This window comes from Myotis daubentonii, chromosome 8, assembly GCF_963259705.1.
Source record: "Myotis daubentonii chromosome 8, mMyoDau2.1, whole genome shotgun sequence".
In the NCBI taxonomy this organism is placed as follows: domain Eukaryota; kingdom Metazoa; phylum Chordata; class Mammalia; order Chiroptera; family Vespertilionidae; genus Myotis; species Myotis daubentonii.
Genome location: NC_081847.1, coordinates 6,194,003 through 6,209,096, shown reverse-complemented (window position 1 = coordinate 6,209,096; position 15,094 = coordinate 6,194,003). Strand labels below are relative to the sequence as shown.

Genomic DNA, 15,094 nt, shown 5'->3' with positions numbered 1-15,094 from the left:
GAACGTGATGATTCATTCTTTCCGAATCCCCCACTAACTGCACTGAGTAGAGAGAAGAATCTGACTTAGCTCGCCATCATATTCCTGGTGCCTGGCCCTGAATGGCCCATAGTGGGGATTCAGTGAAGATTTGGAGATCAAACTATGGCTTCTAAGACCTTCCATCAAGAGGCCATGAAGAGCCCTAACCGGTTTGGCTCAGTGGATAGAGCGTCGGCCTGTGGAATGAAAGGTCCCAGGTTCGATTCCGGCCAAGGGCATGTACCTTGGTTGTGGGCACATCCCCAGTGGGGAGTGTGCAGGAGGCAGCTGATCGATGTTTCTCTCTCATCGATGTTTCTAACTCTCTATCCCTCTCCCTTCCTCTCGGTAAAAAAATCAATAAAATATATTTTTAAAAAAAGAGGCCGTGAAGAGAGAACTGAAATTCAGAGAAAAAAAAACTTCACTGGCCTTTCCAACTTTCCGTTTGGTTCTTTCTGCCTAGCTGCACTCCTCCCAGTCCTCACCATCCCTCTCCTCCTCTTGACCTTTACTACCTCCACCAGCATCACCACCTCCACCACCTCCACCACCTCTACCACCATCACTGCCACCACCGATACCAGCGCCATCGTCAATGACAGCTGCAATGGCACTTGAACTACCGGTCTGACCATTGCTGGGCACTGTCTATCTCTGTCTGTTTTTATTTGACCATCTCAATACCCCTGGAAGGCAGGGTTTTGTTTTTTGTGTGTTTTTTCTTGGGGGGGGGGGGGGGCGGGTGGGGAACTCTAGAAGGACCTTATTTTGCAATCGAGGAGACAGAAACCCAGATAGGTAATACCAGTGGGAGCCAAGATGTATACTCAGGCGCATGTGGCCCCAAACCTGGCTCTTCACCTCTCACCTCCCAGCCCCTCTCACAGGGTCTTCTCGTGGTTTGGTTAGGTTTGGTTTTTAAATCCACCTAATTACTGTCAGAGAGAGGACATTAAAAGAAACCCCTTTAAAACAGAAACCCAGCCCTGGCCAGATGGCTCAGTTGGTTGGAGTGTTACCCCCAGCACCAAAAAGTTGCAGGTTCGACGCATGTATGGGAGGCAACTGCGATGTTTCTCTCTCTCTCCTTCTAAAAATCAATACAAACATATCCTTGGGTGAGAACTTTAAAAAAAGAGAGAACCCAATGAGGGTGCCCCTTCCATCCCTCTCATTCCCACAAAGTGAAGTCTTCTCCCTCCTGCACTTCCGGTGAACATGGTGAGACACAAAGGAAAGGCAGAGAAAATGGCAAAAGATAAAAAAGAATATAAAAACTAAATGACTAACTAGAATACAAAAGAATAAATCAAAAATTATTTTGAAATAAAAAACAAAGTCCTGAATTACCAAATATCACAAAAGTGAAGTGCAAGAGGGCACCAGTGGGAGCTCCTGATTTTGAGATTTCAGACGGTGCTAAAACTTCAAAAGAAACGTGGGTGCCAATCTGGGTTGCCAGCTGGTTTATTCTTTTTAAATATGCTAAGTAAAGTCTTTCTTTAAAAAAACAAATAAAAACAAAATTTAATTTTAAAAAACTAGCATCTTAAAAACAAAATTTAGCCTTTTAAAAACTACTATCTTAAAGCAAAACAAAAACCCTCAAATTACTATCTATTAACATTAGGAAATAAATGCCACTGAAATACTGTGAGCAGGAAGCTCCGCCCCTCCCCAGAGCCAGTGCAGGCTGCCAGAAATCTCCATCTTCTTGATCTTTTCTGTTTCACTGCAGATTGGCCTTGGCAACTAGGATGCAGCCCAGCTCTCTCCCTGGTTCAGGAATCCCTGCTACCAAAGCCTCTACGCAGCGGTTCTCAACCTGTGGGTCGCAACCCCTTTGGGGGTCAAATGACCCTTTCACAGGGGTCGCCTAAGACCATCGGAAAACACATATATAATTACATATTGTTTTTGTGATTAATCACTATGCTTTAATTATGTTCAATATGTAACAATGAAAATACATCCTGCATATCAGATTCATAACGTATCAGATTCATTACCATTCATAACAGTAGCACAATTACAGTTATGAAGTAGCAACGAACATAATTTTATGGTTGGGGGTCACCACAACATGAGGAACTGAATTAAAGGGTCGTGGCATTAGGAAGGTTGAGAACTACTGCTCTAGCGAGTGTCTTCACGAGCAGGCCTCCGGCTACCGCATCCACCACCAATTCTCAAAGGCACCAACTCTGAGAAAAATGCACAAGAATCAATACCATCCCTATAAACACATCATAAACAGTCGGAAAGCATAATGAAAACAGAGAGCCTGTTCACAACAGCAACAGAAGTATCAAATTCTTGGGAGCTAGGACACACAGCAGACTCCACGTTGACATATTAGAATTATATAATGCAAAACACAAACCCTGACTGGGAGAAACAGAAACGCAAATAAATGGAGAGACCACACTTCTGGCTTAAGGCTTAAATGCAGAAAAGAGGACATTTCCCAACTTAATTTACAGACAATGCAATTCCAGTCAAAATATCAGCCAGGCCATTACAGAACTTGATAAAAATGGTTAAGTTCTATAGAAAAATAAATGGGCAGAACTCTCAGGATTCTGAGATAACATGAGGTAGAAGGCACTTGCCCCAGCAGATCTTAAAATACAGTGTAAGCAATGATGGCTAAGGCTGTAAGCCAATCACAGCAGAACTCAGGGAAAGACATGATAATGTAACAAGGGCGGCCGGGATAAAGCACTATTAATAAGAACACACATAACTGACATTATGCCTCCATAGTCTGAGGACAGATGCTTTTTTAACACATTGCGTACCGCATAGAAATCTCTAAGACATACGCCAGGGACCGCACGTTTTTGGGCAAACTGCACGTTATTTAAATCATCAGAATGCATTTAGGTGTTGTTTTCCAATAATTATAACATTTTTATTTACAAAAACAATTAAACAATTAAAGTTCCTAGTACTTTTTTAACGTATGGTACTGCGTAAAACATTTTCCTCTATGAAGAGGGACCAAACAAAATTTACATAAGTATCTAGATTCGCTGCTTTTTCCATGGGCGTGAAAAACGAGAACACTCGTGAGCGGTCCTTAACAGATGGCGCGCGAAACACGCGAAAACTCCTGAGCGGTACGAAATGTGTTAACACCCTCATCTCGATTGTGGACAGGAACTTTTGGTTTCTTTCTTTTTTTTCTCTTTCTTTCTTTTTAATGAATTAACCAACATCAGAAAATTTAAAAGTGACAAAGATGAAGATTTCTTGACAGTCTTAAAAACCCACCAACTCTGGAATTCCTATCTCCTTTCCTAGAGTCATCTCAAGCCCCGTTCCTAGAGTGCCAGTAGTCAGAAGCACATTCAGATTCGGTCAGATTCCTCTTGCTCTGTAAGTGTGAGTGTGAGTGTGAGTGTGAGTGTGTGTGTGTGGGGGGATCTCCTGCCTGGGCTCTCAAGCAAGGGCCCTGCCTGCCTGCCCACCCACTTGGCACCCACAGGTCCTCACAGACCCCTGGCCCATCCTTGGCTTCCTAACTACCCAGATTGTCCTAAAGGACAATGATGATTTAGAAAAACAATGGGCTTCTCTTCCTTCTCCTTCCCAAGTGAAGAGCTGGCAGGAAGTAATGGTTGTTTGATGAGGGAATTTCTAAACCAGCGAAGGGAAAACTCACAATTCACATGGATTTTTAGCCCAAACAACGGATGGAGGAGGGAGGGTCTTGAAGTCATCACCAGCCTGTGAGTTTTCATTTCTGATTTTGAGAAGACCTGTCGTTTCTTCTCCTACTCTCATGACATTTTCTTTCATGTGTGTGGTACTTGTCTAACCTTGGGCCCTGCTAGAATCTGTATCATTCTGGCACGGAAGGTGACCTTGTCCACCATCCGGCCAACCTCTCAGGAGCCTTATGGACAAGGGAAGAGGGTGGCAAGAGGAGATGGGAGTGACGCCAACGCCAGCGCCTTGGAAGCGGAGGTGGGTCGGTGGGCACGCTCCGTGCTGCGCGGTGGCTGAGCATGAGCCCATGCCAGTGAATTCCCACACACCTGCGTGGTTGTCAGTGTCCTGCACCTGAGAGAACCACTCACCCTACTACCAACTGCCTTTTGGAAAAACAGAGCAAGCGCCCAAACAAATACCTTAGAATTCTCTTTACCTCTCACCACTGCGGTGAATGAAGCTGACTTCCCGTGGTTATCGGGATGGACTGATTACAGAGCCCAGAGTTATTTGCCTGAAGATAATTGCCTCAATTCTCCACTTCACTTTGCACATATAGCAACAGTCCCAATCTACCGGAGCCTCAGTGACTAGACATGTAAAATTGGTCTAATCATATTTTGAAGAGCTGGAGCTGAAAGGATTTCTATGAGCTTGTGCCTGAACCGTGACACCACTAAGCCTTTCTCCCCCCTCCTGCTCACTCCCCCACCCCACGTCTGAAGGGGTGAGTCAGAGTCTTAGCAGAGGAGAGAAAAACAACTTTGAGGCCCTCTGTCAGTGCCACTGGCTGGAGGAAAAGGTGGGATGACCAGGAGAGCGGAAAAAAGCTACAGCCATGAGCCAGGGGACTGAGCGTTGAGTCATCCTTCGTAGTCAGCCGTGTTTTCAGCCATAGCCCCCAGCTACGGGAGGAAGCTGACGTGCAGGGCACGGGGGGACATCGGAGATAATCCCCTGGGCTGCGCCATCTCTGGACACTGATGTCTCAGCTGGCCACGGGCACGAGCCTGAGAGCTGGAGTGGAAGTTGGGGCTAGGCAGACAGATCTCAGTGCCCTCTTTTGGACAGGACAAAGCCAGGCAAAGGGTCAGAGTTCAGAGTTACCAGGGGCCACAGGAAAGCAGAGAATGGGAGGGAGCAAGCCCAAGGAGGACCTGGCTGCCCCAGTTTATGCTTTGCCCGAATGAGGGATTTCCAGAAGCTTCCTGATGGATCAATAGCCTAGAAATTGCTCCTCCCCTGGCGGAGGGAGGGAGGGGGAACCTTGATGGAGGACATGGTGAGAGGAAGGTAAGGCCACTCCTGAAAAGACAACTGCTAAGAGCTGTGGACACAGGAATCTGATCCCATCTCCTTTTAAAATGAAGGGCACAGATAGAGTATTGTCATCCCAACAATGGCCCAGACAGAACCCAGTTATGTCAAAAAGACCATTATTTCCCCCAATGTTTGCTTTTGGCTTTAGATGGCATTCCCTCAAAATCACAAAATCAGCTCAGGGTTGTCACCACTTCTACTGGTGAGAACCGGTCAATATCAGTGCACTGTGAACGATGGAAACGAGCCACATGTGCCTACATTGTCCCCAGACCCCCTGGGGCGGCGCAGTGGGAGGGGCCGATTGCACTTAAACTCCTTAAACTCCCAAGCTCATTCCCGCCCAAAGGAAAGTTGGAAAAGCTCTCCATCTCCACAATGGTCCTTTCCAATGACTGTGCAAAAAATATGCTCAAGAGTGATCAGACCCACGCGCCTGGCAGAGCAGAACCAACCTTTTATGTTGTGTCTCATCTTGGAAAAGGTGTTGGTGTCCACAGGACCTGTGGCCATGGCCAGGCAGGCCTTAGAGAACTTGGGTACTTCATCTGTCTTGCCCTGAGCGACCACACAGGGTTTTGCACAGGGTAGTCACACTGGGATGGGGGATGGCAAGCAATCCTCCCACAAATTTTTTAAAAAAAGAAAATCTCCAAACTAGACTAGGTAGAAACCTGCACCTTTCAGAAACCACCAGATGAGCTCCCCCTCTGACTGTGGCCACCATTACTGCCATCGTGCCCACCGTCCCTCTCGGGCTCGTGTAGCTGGTGTGGATGCATTACTTGGCACCTGTTGGCAACCCCCTTTTGGATATTTGGGACCCTTCACGCTGACATGCGCATTACGGTATAGATGGCGGTTGTTCCCTCTCCATTTCCTCAACTCCCCAATGTCCAGAATAGGGTCCTGGTCTCAGAAGTGACTCAATGCATGACTGCTAAACAGCCAATATGATTTTTATTTCTAAGACCACTCCTGGAGGGGGGGCAATGAGGACTGATATAATGAACAGACAGACTTGTTGCATTTCTTTGCTTCAACAAGGGAGTTCTGGCCTGGTTATGAAAGTTCCACAACATACACCTGTTTGCTTGTGTCCTGAAACGCCACCCAAACATTCCTTCCTGTCACTGAGCCACTATACTTTCCAGTGCTTCTAAAATAGAAGTGGAGTCGGAGAGCCCCCAGCCCGTCTCCAGGGCCTCCACATGCCTTTCATGGAATGAGAACCTGTGCTGCATCGGGTTCCAGCTTTCTCGGCTCATGAGTCCCACGGAAAACATCTCCGATATGTGGTCATCTGTCCTTTGATTTAAGACTGCTGCTGACAAAGAGCCAACCACCTCCTGACAGCAGAGCCCTAATTGTTAGAATATTCTTCCTTGGGCTGGGCTGAAATCTGTCTGTTTTAACTACCACCCATCAGTTCTAATTCAGTCTCTGGAGTCACACAAAACACATCTTAATGCCCTTTCCACAGGACAATCCTTGAAGGGGCTGAAGACAACATTCTTTAAATTCATCCAAATAAGCCCCTGACGGCCGACACCGGGACCGTGGGAGCTGCGCTGTCCCGTCCAACAGGTCCCGGCCCCTCCCCGCACAGCCCCCCAGGGGACCAGTGTCCACACTTTATTTACCGCAGACAGACACAGCCCCGTTCCTCAGCCTGCTAACAAGCCGCGGCCGTTCATCACCCGCTTGCTCCTTTTTGAAATTCACTCTGCAGCAAGCACTTTTAAAGTCATGCACGTAATGCATTTTAAAGAGCATTTCTGCACAGATCCATTTGCTCGGCCTCAGCCTGAGCGGGAGATGGAACAGTATTTCAGCGCGGTCCTCCTGCTCCTCCTGGAGCCTTGTCGGCTGGACGCTGGCACGCATCTGGGGCTTGAGGATGCACCGTCTATTCAACATGCGTTTGTCGATTAAAATGAATCTTGCACAGAACGTGCATTACTAATGCAAAAGCGAGTCAAAAAATATGTATTCTGTAATGCACATGTTAAAAATGCAGGCAATCTCGGTGTGTCTGTGAGTGGACCAGCTCTGGGCTGCCATCTCCGTTACAGCACAAAGCACTGCTTCCGAAAGACAAGCACTTCCAAGAACCTATACTAAAGAACCGCAACCCACCGCGTCGCCGGCAGTGGGTGTTCCCCTCCATTCAAAGGGCATCCCCCAGCACCCACCTGTTCCTGGCCCTTTTCCCAGTGTGCCCTGAAACCCACCCGAACAATGTCTTTATGCGTCATACACTGTCAATGGGCTGTGCTAATTGAGAGAAATAAAGCAGGTAGGTCCTGTGAGCAGAACCTTGAAAACAACCCCCTCACGGCAGAGCAATCATGATTTAAGATGGACGGCTCCAATGCCCCGTCCAGTGCCCCATAACAATATCCACACGGTGACTGGAGCCATCCAGGAACCTGTGCTAATAAAACCCGTCAGGTTCTCTAGAAAGTGAGAGTACAGCACAACTAGAATACAGACATTAGCCTTTATGGGGTTTGCCAATCAATCCCACTTTATTAGACCAATCAGTATTTTAATGCTACAAACTAACTCGAAGAACACGAGACGTAAGAGAGACACAGCCAAGAAGCCAGGCATTCAAGAATGCCAGCATCCAAGAATGCCGGCATCCAAGATGCAGAAACAAAACCTCAACACACCCAAAGCAGTGGTTAGATCTCAGTAAGGTCTTAACTCTGCGTTTGCTGGTCTTCATACAGGCACGGTGTTGGGAGGTCCGAGGGCGAATCCCACCTGCTGAGTAACCGCTGGGGCGCGTGACTCTCCAGCCACAGAAGGAGCACCAGGAGGGCTGCCAGGTGGACTAAAAGGGAAAAGCAGAATGTTAGGGGGTTGTGGCTCTTCAAGTGTCCCCTACGTTGACTCAGACACAAAGAAACGATGTGTCCCGAGTGAAGCAACCTTGTTAATGCTATTATGGATGCTAGGAGATGGTTTCTGCCTCGATTTCACCACCTTTGGTCTTGTCATGATGGCAACGGGGTGCTCCAGTGCCCGGGTTGCAGATGGAATTCCAGAGCTTCCAAGGGACACTGCTCTCCTGAGCAAGGACCACTCACTCCAGGGCGCCCTGGAGGACCTGGTGCTCACTGGACTTTCCAGGCCCGAGAAAGAGCCCTCCTAACTTCCTCCAACGTTTTAGCTCTGGGGTCCAACAACATGCTCCAGGATACTTAGCTGTCCCTGTATCTAATGCTCTGGTTGATCCAACCGCTTCTCACATAGAATCAGAGCTGGAGTAAACAATGTTGGTGGGTAAGATGTTCTGAGTGGTGTGATGCTCTGATTCACAGCAGATTAATTCTAAACATCCTTTCCTTAATCTAAGACTTTTTTCTCTCGTCTTTTTTTTTTTTTTAACTTTACCTTCAGCACCTAGAACAGAGATTGGCACTCAATAAATATTTCTGGAATGAATTAATTTTGTTGAAAAACTATGAGAGCGTTAAGGAATACCCAATGAGGTTTCCAACACCCCGAATCACCCCTCCCCACCACAGAGGGCACATATGGTTGTGCCTACTGCTTATCAGTACAGGAAAGACTGCCCGGAAGTGGTGGTTCCAGCTGATCCAAGTCTGTCTTCCGGCCACGTTGGCCACTAGAGCTCCTAGAGGTCCACCCGTGGGCTCGTGGAGCGGTTCCACGGAGACCCTTCCTAAGGAAGTAATTAGCAGATTGAGACTGCAGGGGATGGGGGGGGGGTACTTTTGGGAAACTTCTCAGATTACAGTCATTATAACAGTTCTGCCAAAGGTGGTTTCATGATTAATGACTGCCTGAGGTTACTATCCTCAAACGATTAAGCCCTTGGAAAATGTCCAGGCAGGATCATTAATACTCCTGTACAGACCCTCATTTCCCCTGAATGTCTGCAAGTCTGAGGTTTCGTTTGAGCTGCTTCCGGCTTTGTTCATTTTAAGGATAACACTGGAGAAGTTGGGGAGAGGATACGAACCCCATGGAGAACCCATGCCCAGCTGCTAACCTGTGGCTGGATTGCTTGCTCCTTGGCACCCGCCACCCCGCCCCCTCGCTTCCCCCAAATCCGTTCAAACAAGGTTCCCTCCTGCCACCTGCCGGCCCACTAGGGTCTGCGCCACAGACTCGATACCGCTGCGCGCAGCTCGCGGGGAGGCGCCCCCGCCTCCTTACTGCACATGCCCGGCAGAAGTCCGGGCGCGCAACTTTGCAGAACCTCTCCACCAGCCTCTCCGCGCCTCAGTCTCCTCTCTCCTCTCCCAGGGAGAGGATCTGCGGAGGCACCTCCCCGAATCTTAGACTGCAGAGTCTGAGACTTCGAGAGAGGAGCCTAGGAGGAGACAGACTTCCCCCCATCCCTTCCTTTTACTCAGAGGCAAGCAGAGGCGCGGAGCTTTAGAAAGTTGAGTGGTCAGAGCGGTAGGTGCTCCCTTTTTGCTCTTACACCGAGGCGGGGCCGGGACCTCCAGACCCAGGTCTCACCTCGTCAGGTGCACCTTTTTCGGCTCCAGCGGCCAATGCGCACCGGAGCCGCTCTCTGCAGAGACAGAGAGCAGGCCAGCTTCTTGGTGTGCGCTTAAGAGAATGGATCGCAGGTCCCGGGCTCACTGGCGCCGAGCTCGCCACAATTACAACGACCTGTGCCCACCCATTGGCCGCCGAGCAGCCACCGCGCTCCTCTGGCTCTCCTGCTCCATCGCGCTCCTCCGCGCCCTCGCCACCTCCAACACCCGCGCCCAACAGCGCGCGGCTGCCCGCCGAAGCTTCCTTAACGCCCACCACCGCTCCGCTGCCCAGGCGATCCCCGAGCCCCCAAATTCCGACTCGGATCAGGAGGAGGCTGACCAGGACCTGTCCCGCCCCGAGTGCCCTGACTACGAGGAAGAGTTCGACTACGAATCCGAGACCGAGTCCGAATCTGATATTGAGTCTGACATCGACTTCGACACCGAGACCGAGACCGCCCCCACCACCGAGCCCGAGACGGAGCCCGAGGACGAGCGCGGCCCCGCGGCGCTCAGGCAGAGAGCCTTCGGCCAGTCCCTCACCCAGCGCCTCCAAGCTCTGCGGGTGCGCAGCCCCGACGCCTCCCCGACTCGCTCCCAGCCCCGCAGCCAGCAGCCCCGTAGCCCCAGAGAGGGGGAGGAGCCTCAGCCCGGGCCCCGGGACCGGGATCTGCGGGACCCCGAAGAGTCGGAGAAGCCCAAGGAGAAGCAGCAGCGAGGCGGCTGCAAGCCCAGGAAGCCCACCCGCCGCGACCCATCCCCGGAGTCCCCTTCCAGAAGGGGACCCATCCCCATCCGGCGTTTCTAATGGAGGACACGGTCCAGATTCTCCTTGTTTTCTTTGATTCAGGTAGGTTGCCCACCGGGGAACTGGGGAGCCTGGGGTGGGTGTGGGAGCAGCGGGAAGAAGAGAGGGAGAAGGAAATGCAGTTTGGAAAGGCAGATTAGGAGGAAGGCGGGAAGATAGCGGGCTCAGCTAGCCAGCCGGGGAAGTGGGAGGCCAGAAGGGCTGGGAAGGGCTCCCCAAGGCGCTCAGGTGGCCAAAGGCTTGTTAGAAGGCGGGTGCTCCTCACACCCCACTGGAGACAGCCTGAGGTCTCCGAGAGCTGGGAAGGGCTCCCCAAACCTCCCCAAGGTGCCGGAGGGCGCCCGGATGGCCAAAGGCTTGTTAGACGGTGGGTGTACCCCGCTGGAGACAGCCTGAGGTCTCCGAGAGCTGGGAAGGGCTCCCCGAATCTCCCCAAGGCGCCGCAGGGCGCCCAGATGGCCAAAGGCTTGTTAAACAGCGGGCGCCCCTCGCGCCCCGCTGGAGACAACCTGAAGTCTCCAGGACGCACGACTGAATCCCTGGTGCGCCCCAGATTTCTAACTGCACACCCTACAGGCACGGGTAAGTGACTTGTTTTCTGCGCTTTTTTTCCCTCCTAGAAAGACTAATCTCAAACCAGTAGGCTTTAGCGGGCGCCGGAGATGTGGTTCCGAGGTGCGCGGGCCAACTTTCACAAAGCCGGAGCAGCCGCGCGGTAGCGACAGTGTTGCAATGTGCGAAAAGTAATCAGCCCGCGATTGGGTGAGAAGTCCCGGAGACAGCCGGCTGCGGGCAAGGCGCGCGCCGCGCTTAAGACACTCAGGGCCAGGAGCCCAAGTCCCGGCGCTGCCAATTTGGATCCTCAGGATCCTCGGTGCCAGTGCCCTGCGAGGCTGTTCGTCAGTCCTGGCCGCACCACTCATCTCCGGGCGCTCGCGGGCGGGAGATCGCCGCAAAGAGCGTGCGCACCTGCCCGGGCGCCCTAGAGCTGACTTCTCAGAGCGGCAGGCGGTCCCCCCCGCCCAATACCGGTACTTGGAGGTCGGGCAGAGAAGGTAGAGGCGTCTCGGGGGGTGCCTCTACAGGCTACCGGGGTTGGTGGCGCGGGCTTGGTCACGTCGGGGTATCGCCAACCCTTTGGCGCAGCTGTTCCGGAGGCGGAGCTGGGTGCAGCCTGTCTGGAGAGGTCCTGGGCTGTTGCGCAAGGCTCAGGAGGTGAAAGAGAGGGCTGAAACCCGCGAGGTGTTCGCCTGCGGAAAGGTAAAGCGGACAAGGAACGGGCTGGATACTCTACAAAGAGTCCCCAAAGACCGCGGCACCCGCCGAGCTGGGGAAAGGTTTTTAGATCTGAGGCAAGTCTCTGGGCGATCGGCCCAGAGGGGGAAGGGGCCGGCGGCTTCGGCAGCCTCGGGAAGGGGATGCGGCGCACACCGGCCATTTTCAGCTCGGTGGGGCCAAGTTTGGAATCTAACCTGGAGTTAAAGTGCCCTGATGTCAGAGCACAAAACTGGCCGCAGTCTGGTAACACATCATCGGTGCGGTAACACATTCCTCGACAATCCTGGGGGAAAAGACCGATAAGTGAAATGTATTTACAAAACCTCTCCCGACTTGGAAACCGATCTTTTCTTCGTGCGCGCACGTCTCGTTTTTAGGTGCCGGTTTGGACTATAATGATGGGAATGATTTGGGGGAAAGGTGAACCGGTTTGAGGCTTGAAAAGACGGTCGGGTTGTTAGACTCCATGAAGAAAAGTATGCGGCCAGAAGGACCACTTTCGGTGGTCTTCCTCCCAGGTCTCCTCCCAGGGAAGGGGGCACAGAGCCGCGGGACTTAGTTATGCGCGGCTGCGCGGGCGGCGCGGGCTAATGACTGCCGGCTGCGGTTGTGGCTTTCACTAGTAAATACCAGGCGGGCAATTTGTCAGCCAGGGGCTTCCCCGCGGCGGCGTGAAAGTGTCCGAAGCCAGGAGGCTGCCGTGGACTTAGAGGAGGGTCGGGTCCTGCCGTCCTCGAAAGAGTGGAATGGCCTGAGTGAGAGGAAGCCCCCTGAAGTGGACATTCCTGCTGAAACAGTGGTGCTGGGTCCTTTCTAAGGCATTAAGTGTTTTTTCCTTTGGTAGAGTCTTAGTAGCCTGAGCTTATTAAGTCTCCAGTAACAAGGCTGGGGCCCCGGTTGGCTTTGGGCATGGTTTTCAGTGTGGGAGCTATTTTCACAGGTTGGGGCATCTGGGTTTTGCAGGTTTTCTGCAGTCTGTTGACTTGTTGCAGGATGAATGAAGAGATTTTTAAAAAAGTTCTCAGTGCCTAACTAACCCATACCTCCCTCCCTAGTCTTAGTCTGTGTTTTTTTAAACAGAAAGTCTGCATGTGGGGTGCTGGCTTTCTTAACTGTAAGCTAAGTATAAATGCATTATTGGGGTGCCCCCATGTCATCTAGGAACACACAAATAGTTCTGCCATCTTTCAGACACTCCATTTCACACACTGTGAAAACCTGTTACCCACCCCCACACTTCCTCCACTCATTGCCCCTCCCCCAACTTCCTCCTTCCATCCTGGCTCCAGGGTGCAAAGGCCATTAGGGATCACACAGAACAATTGAGGAATATGCCACGCCCCTGGGAAAGCACCCAGGCACCCCCAAGGAGAGGTGATTTTGCTACACAGACACTCAAACCCTTTCTACCTGAGCCACTTGGGGTCAGCTGCCTTTCTTTTCCAGATATGTTTCTGGCCAGTTCTCCAAGCATTCCCAACTCAACAGTCTCCCAACCGCCCTTTGTCTCACCCTGCGACACTGGTTAGCATATGAATGGGTTTTGCTTGCCCTTTCACCTTAGGTGGGGCCAGCCTGAGGGGGAAATTCTCCAAAAGTGCAGACCATGTAGTTAACCACATAGGTGGTTACCAGCCAGTCATAATATTTCAGAGGGAGAGAGGGAGAGAGAGAGAGGAGAGAATAAAGTTAGCTAAATGTGGTGATATGCTCCAGTATCTAGGGTTTTTTCCTTTACTACATTAATCATTTGCTTAATGGAAATTTGCTTTTTCTTTGACAAAGCTGCTCTTATAACTTTCCAAGTTGGAAAATCATGTTCTGTGATTTGAACATATGTAGCTATGTTCAAATATTGTGTGTACCAACAATCTGTTGTAGGCTTCCTTCTAAAAGTTTGGCAACTTTTCATCTATGTTTATCAGAATTCGTGAATTGGGAACTTTGGAATTGTGTAAGAACGTTTCTTTAATGAGCTAGAAGTTCTGCGCCCCTCCCCCCCGCCCCCCAATTGCTTACAGCCCTTTGACTCTTTAGCCCTGGATCTTAGCAGCTGTGATACAGGTTTAATGAAGAAAGTGGAAACTTCAGTGTAAGAGTGAGGTCTTTTTTAAAGAATCCGCATGAATTTTACTTAATGTATTTGTATTATCGCTGCTCTTCACGCAGAGGGAAGCTATTGAAAGGAAACAGCAGAAAGCACGGTGGTGGGAAAAGCATGTCTCTTAGCAGAAAATAAATCACTAAAATCAAATGAAGCTTCCAGAGGCGAGTGACGTCACAGCCCAGCAAAAGGGATGAGTCTTGAATTAGGTCTTTAATCCCCAAGTTCCAGAATGAAGGATGCAATTCCTAGTCCTGTTCTTCAGGGCTTGACATTATGTATGCCTCTTTCTAAATCCTGGTGCCCAGAGGTGGGCAGTGAAATCTCAGGTCTGAGGCCTGGTCTCAGTCTGCCCAGTGGCCTGGGCTCAGACCCAGCACCCCTCTTCCTCAGTTTCTTCACAGGGAAAATGAAATCTCTGAAGGAGATGTTCCCGGCATCCCTTTCAGCAGAGTTCCCCAGTTTGACTCTATCAATAATTTTAACACTAAATGGAACAAAATTTTTTTCAGTGTTTGATCAAATCAAAAGCACCAGTTGTGAAGAAATCTATGTTGTGTTCATCTCGTTTTAGTTTGTCAAATCTGTGTGTGAACTGGTGGCAAAATGATTGAAGTTAGAGAATACAGAATTCCATGGCGTCCCATGACTGACCTATGAGAAAAGCGGGCAGATACTAGGTGTTGGTCTGATGTGTGTTTGTCATCCCCCTCCCTCCCCCTCCCACCTCCTGTGTCTGAGAACAAGCCTGTCAGAGGGGGGGGGGGGGTGTGCGGGCCATGCTGACCACGAGTCTTAACTGACCACAGGTGTTGAGCACATTCTTCAGTAACACCTCTAAGAGTCCTGATTAGACTAGGCCTGAGAAGCCAGCTCAGAGGCTGCAGCCAGTTAGGATAAACCAATTTTCTCAACCTTTTTCTTTTTCATTATCACTCACTCCCAGGAGCTTTTCAGACATTTCTTCTTAATTTTGCCTTTCCCATGAAATTTAATACAGACAGATACTTCCATATGCTATACTGTTTGTTTCTGTACTGCGGGTAATGACTAAGATTTTTGCACGGCCCCAAACCAATTCTGCCTCTATTACCAATGCATGGGTTAAGCCAGGAAACTGTTTTTAAAAGCTGGTTATGTCAAATTAAGTGATTTAACATTTCATTTTTGTTTTCTATTTAACTTTTTTTGGGGGGGCCACATATTACAAGGCTATATAGAAGGTGAATTTTACTGATGCTTGTTTTCCCTTTTTAAATCTTTTGTTTTTTCCCCAAAGCCCCTGTACAGATGCTGGTCCTAGTGCCTAGTTAATTC

General features: G+C 50.3%; 1 protein-coding gene across 1 annotated transcript; it reads left to right on the top strand.

Moving 5' to 3' along the window:
- The first annotated feature begins 9,350 nt into the window (after nucleotides 1-9,350).
- On the top strand, nucleotides 9,351-10,433 carry LOC132239196 (neuroendocrine secretory protein 55-like). The gene has a single exon (XM_059705191.1). The coding sequence runs from the start codon at nucleotides 9,667-9,669 to the stop codon at nucleotides 10,393-10,395; it is 729 nt and encodes a 242-aa protein (XP_059561174.1). The 5' UTR covers nucleotides 9,351-9,666; the 3' UTR covers nucleotides 10,396-10,433.
- The last annotated feature ends 4,661 nt before the right edge of the window (nucleotides 10,434-15,094 follow it).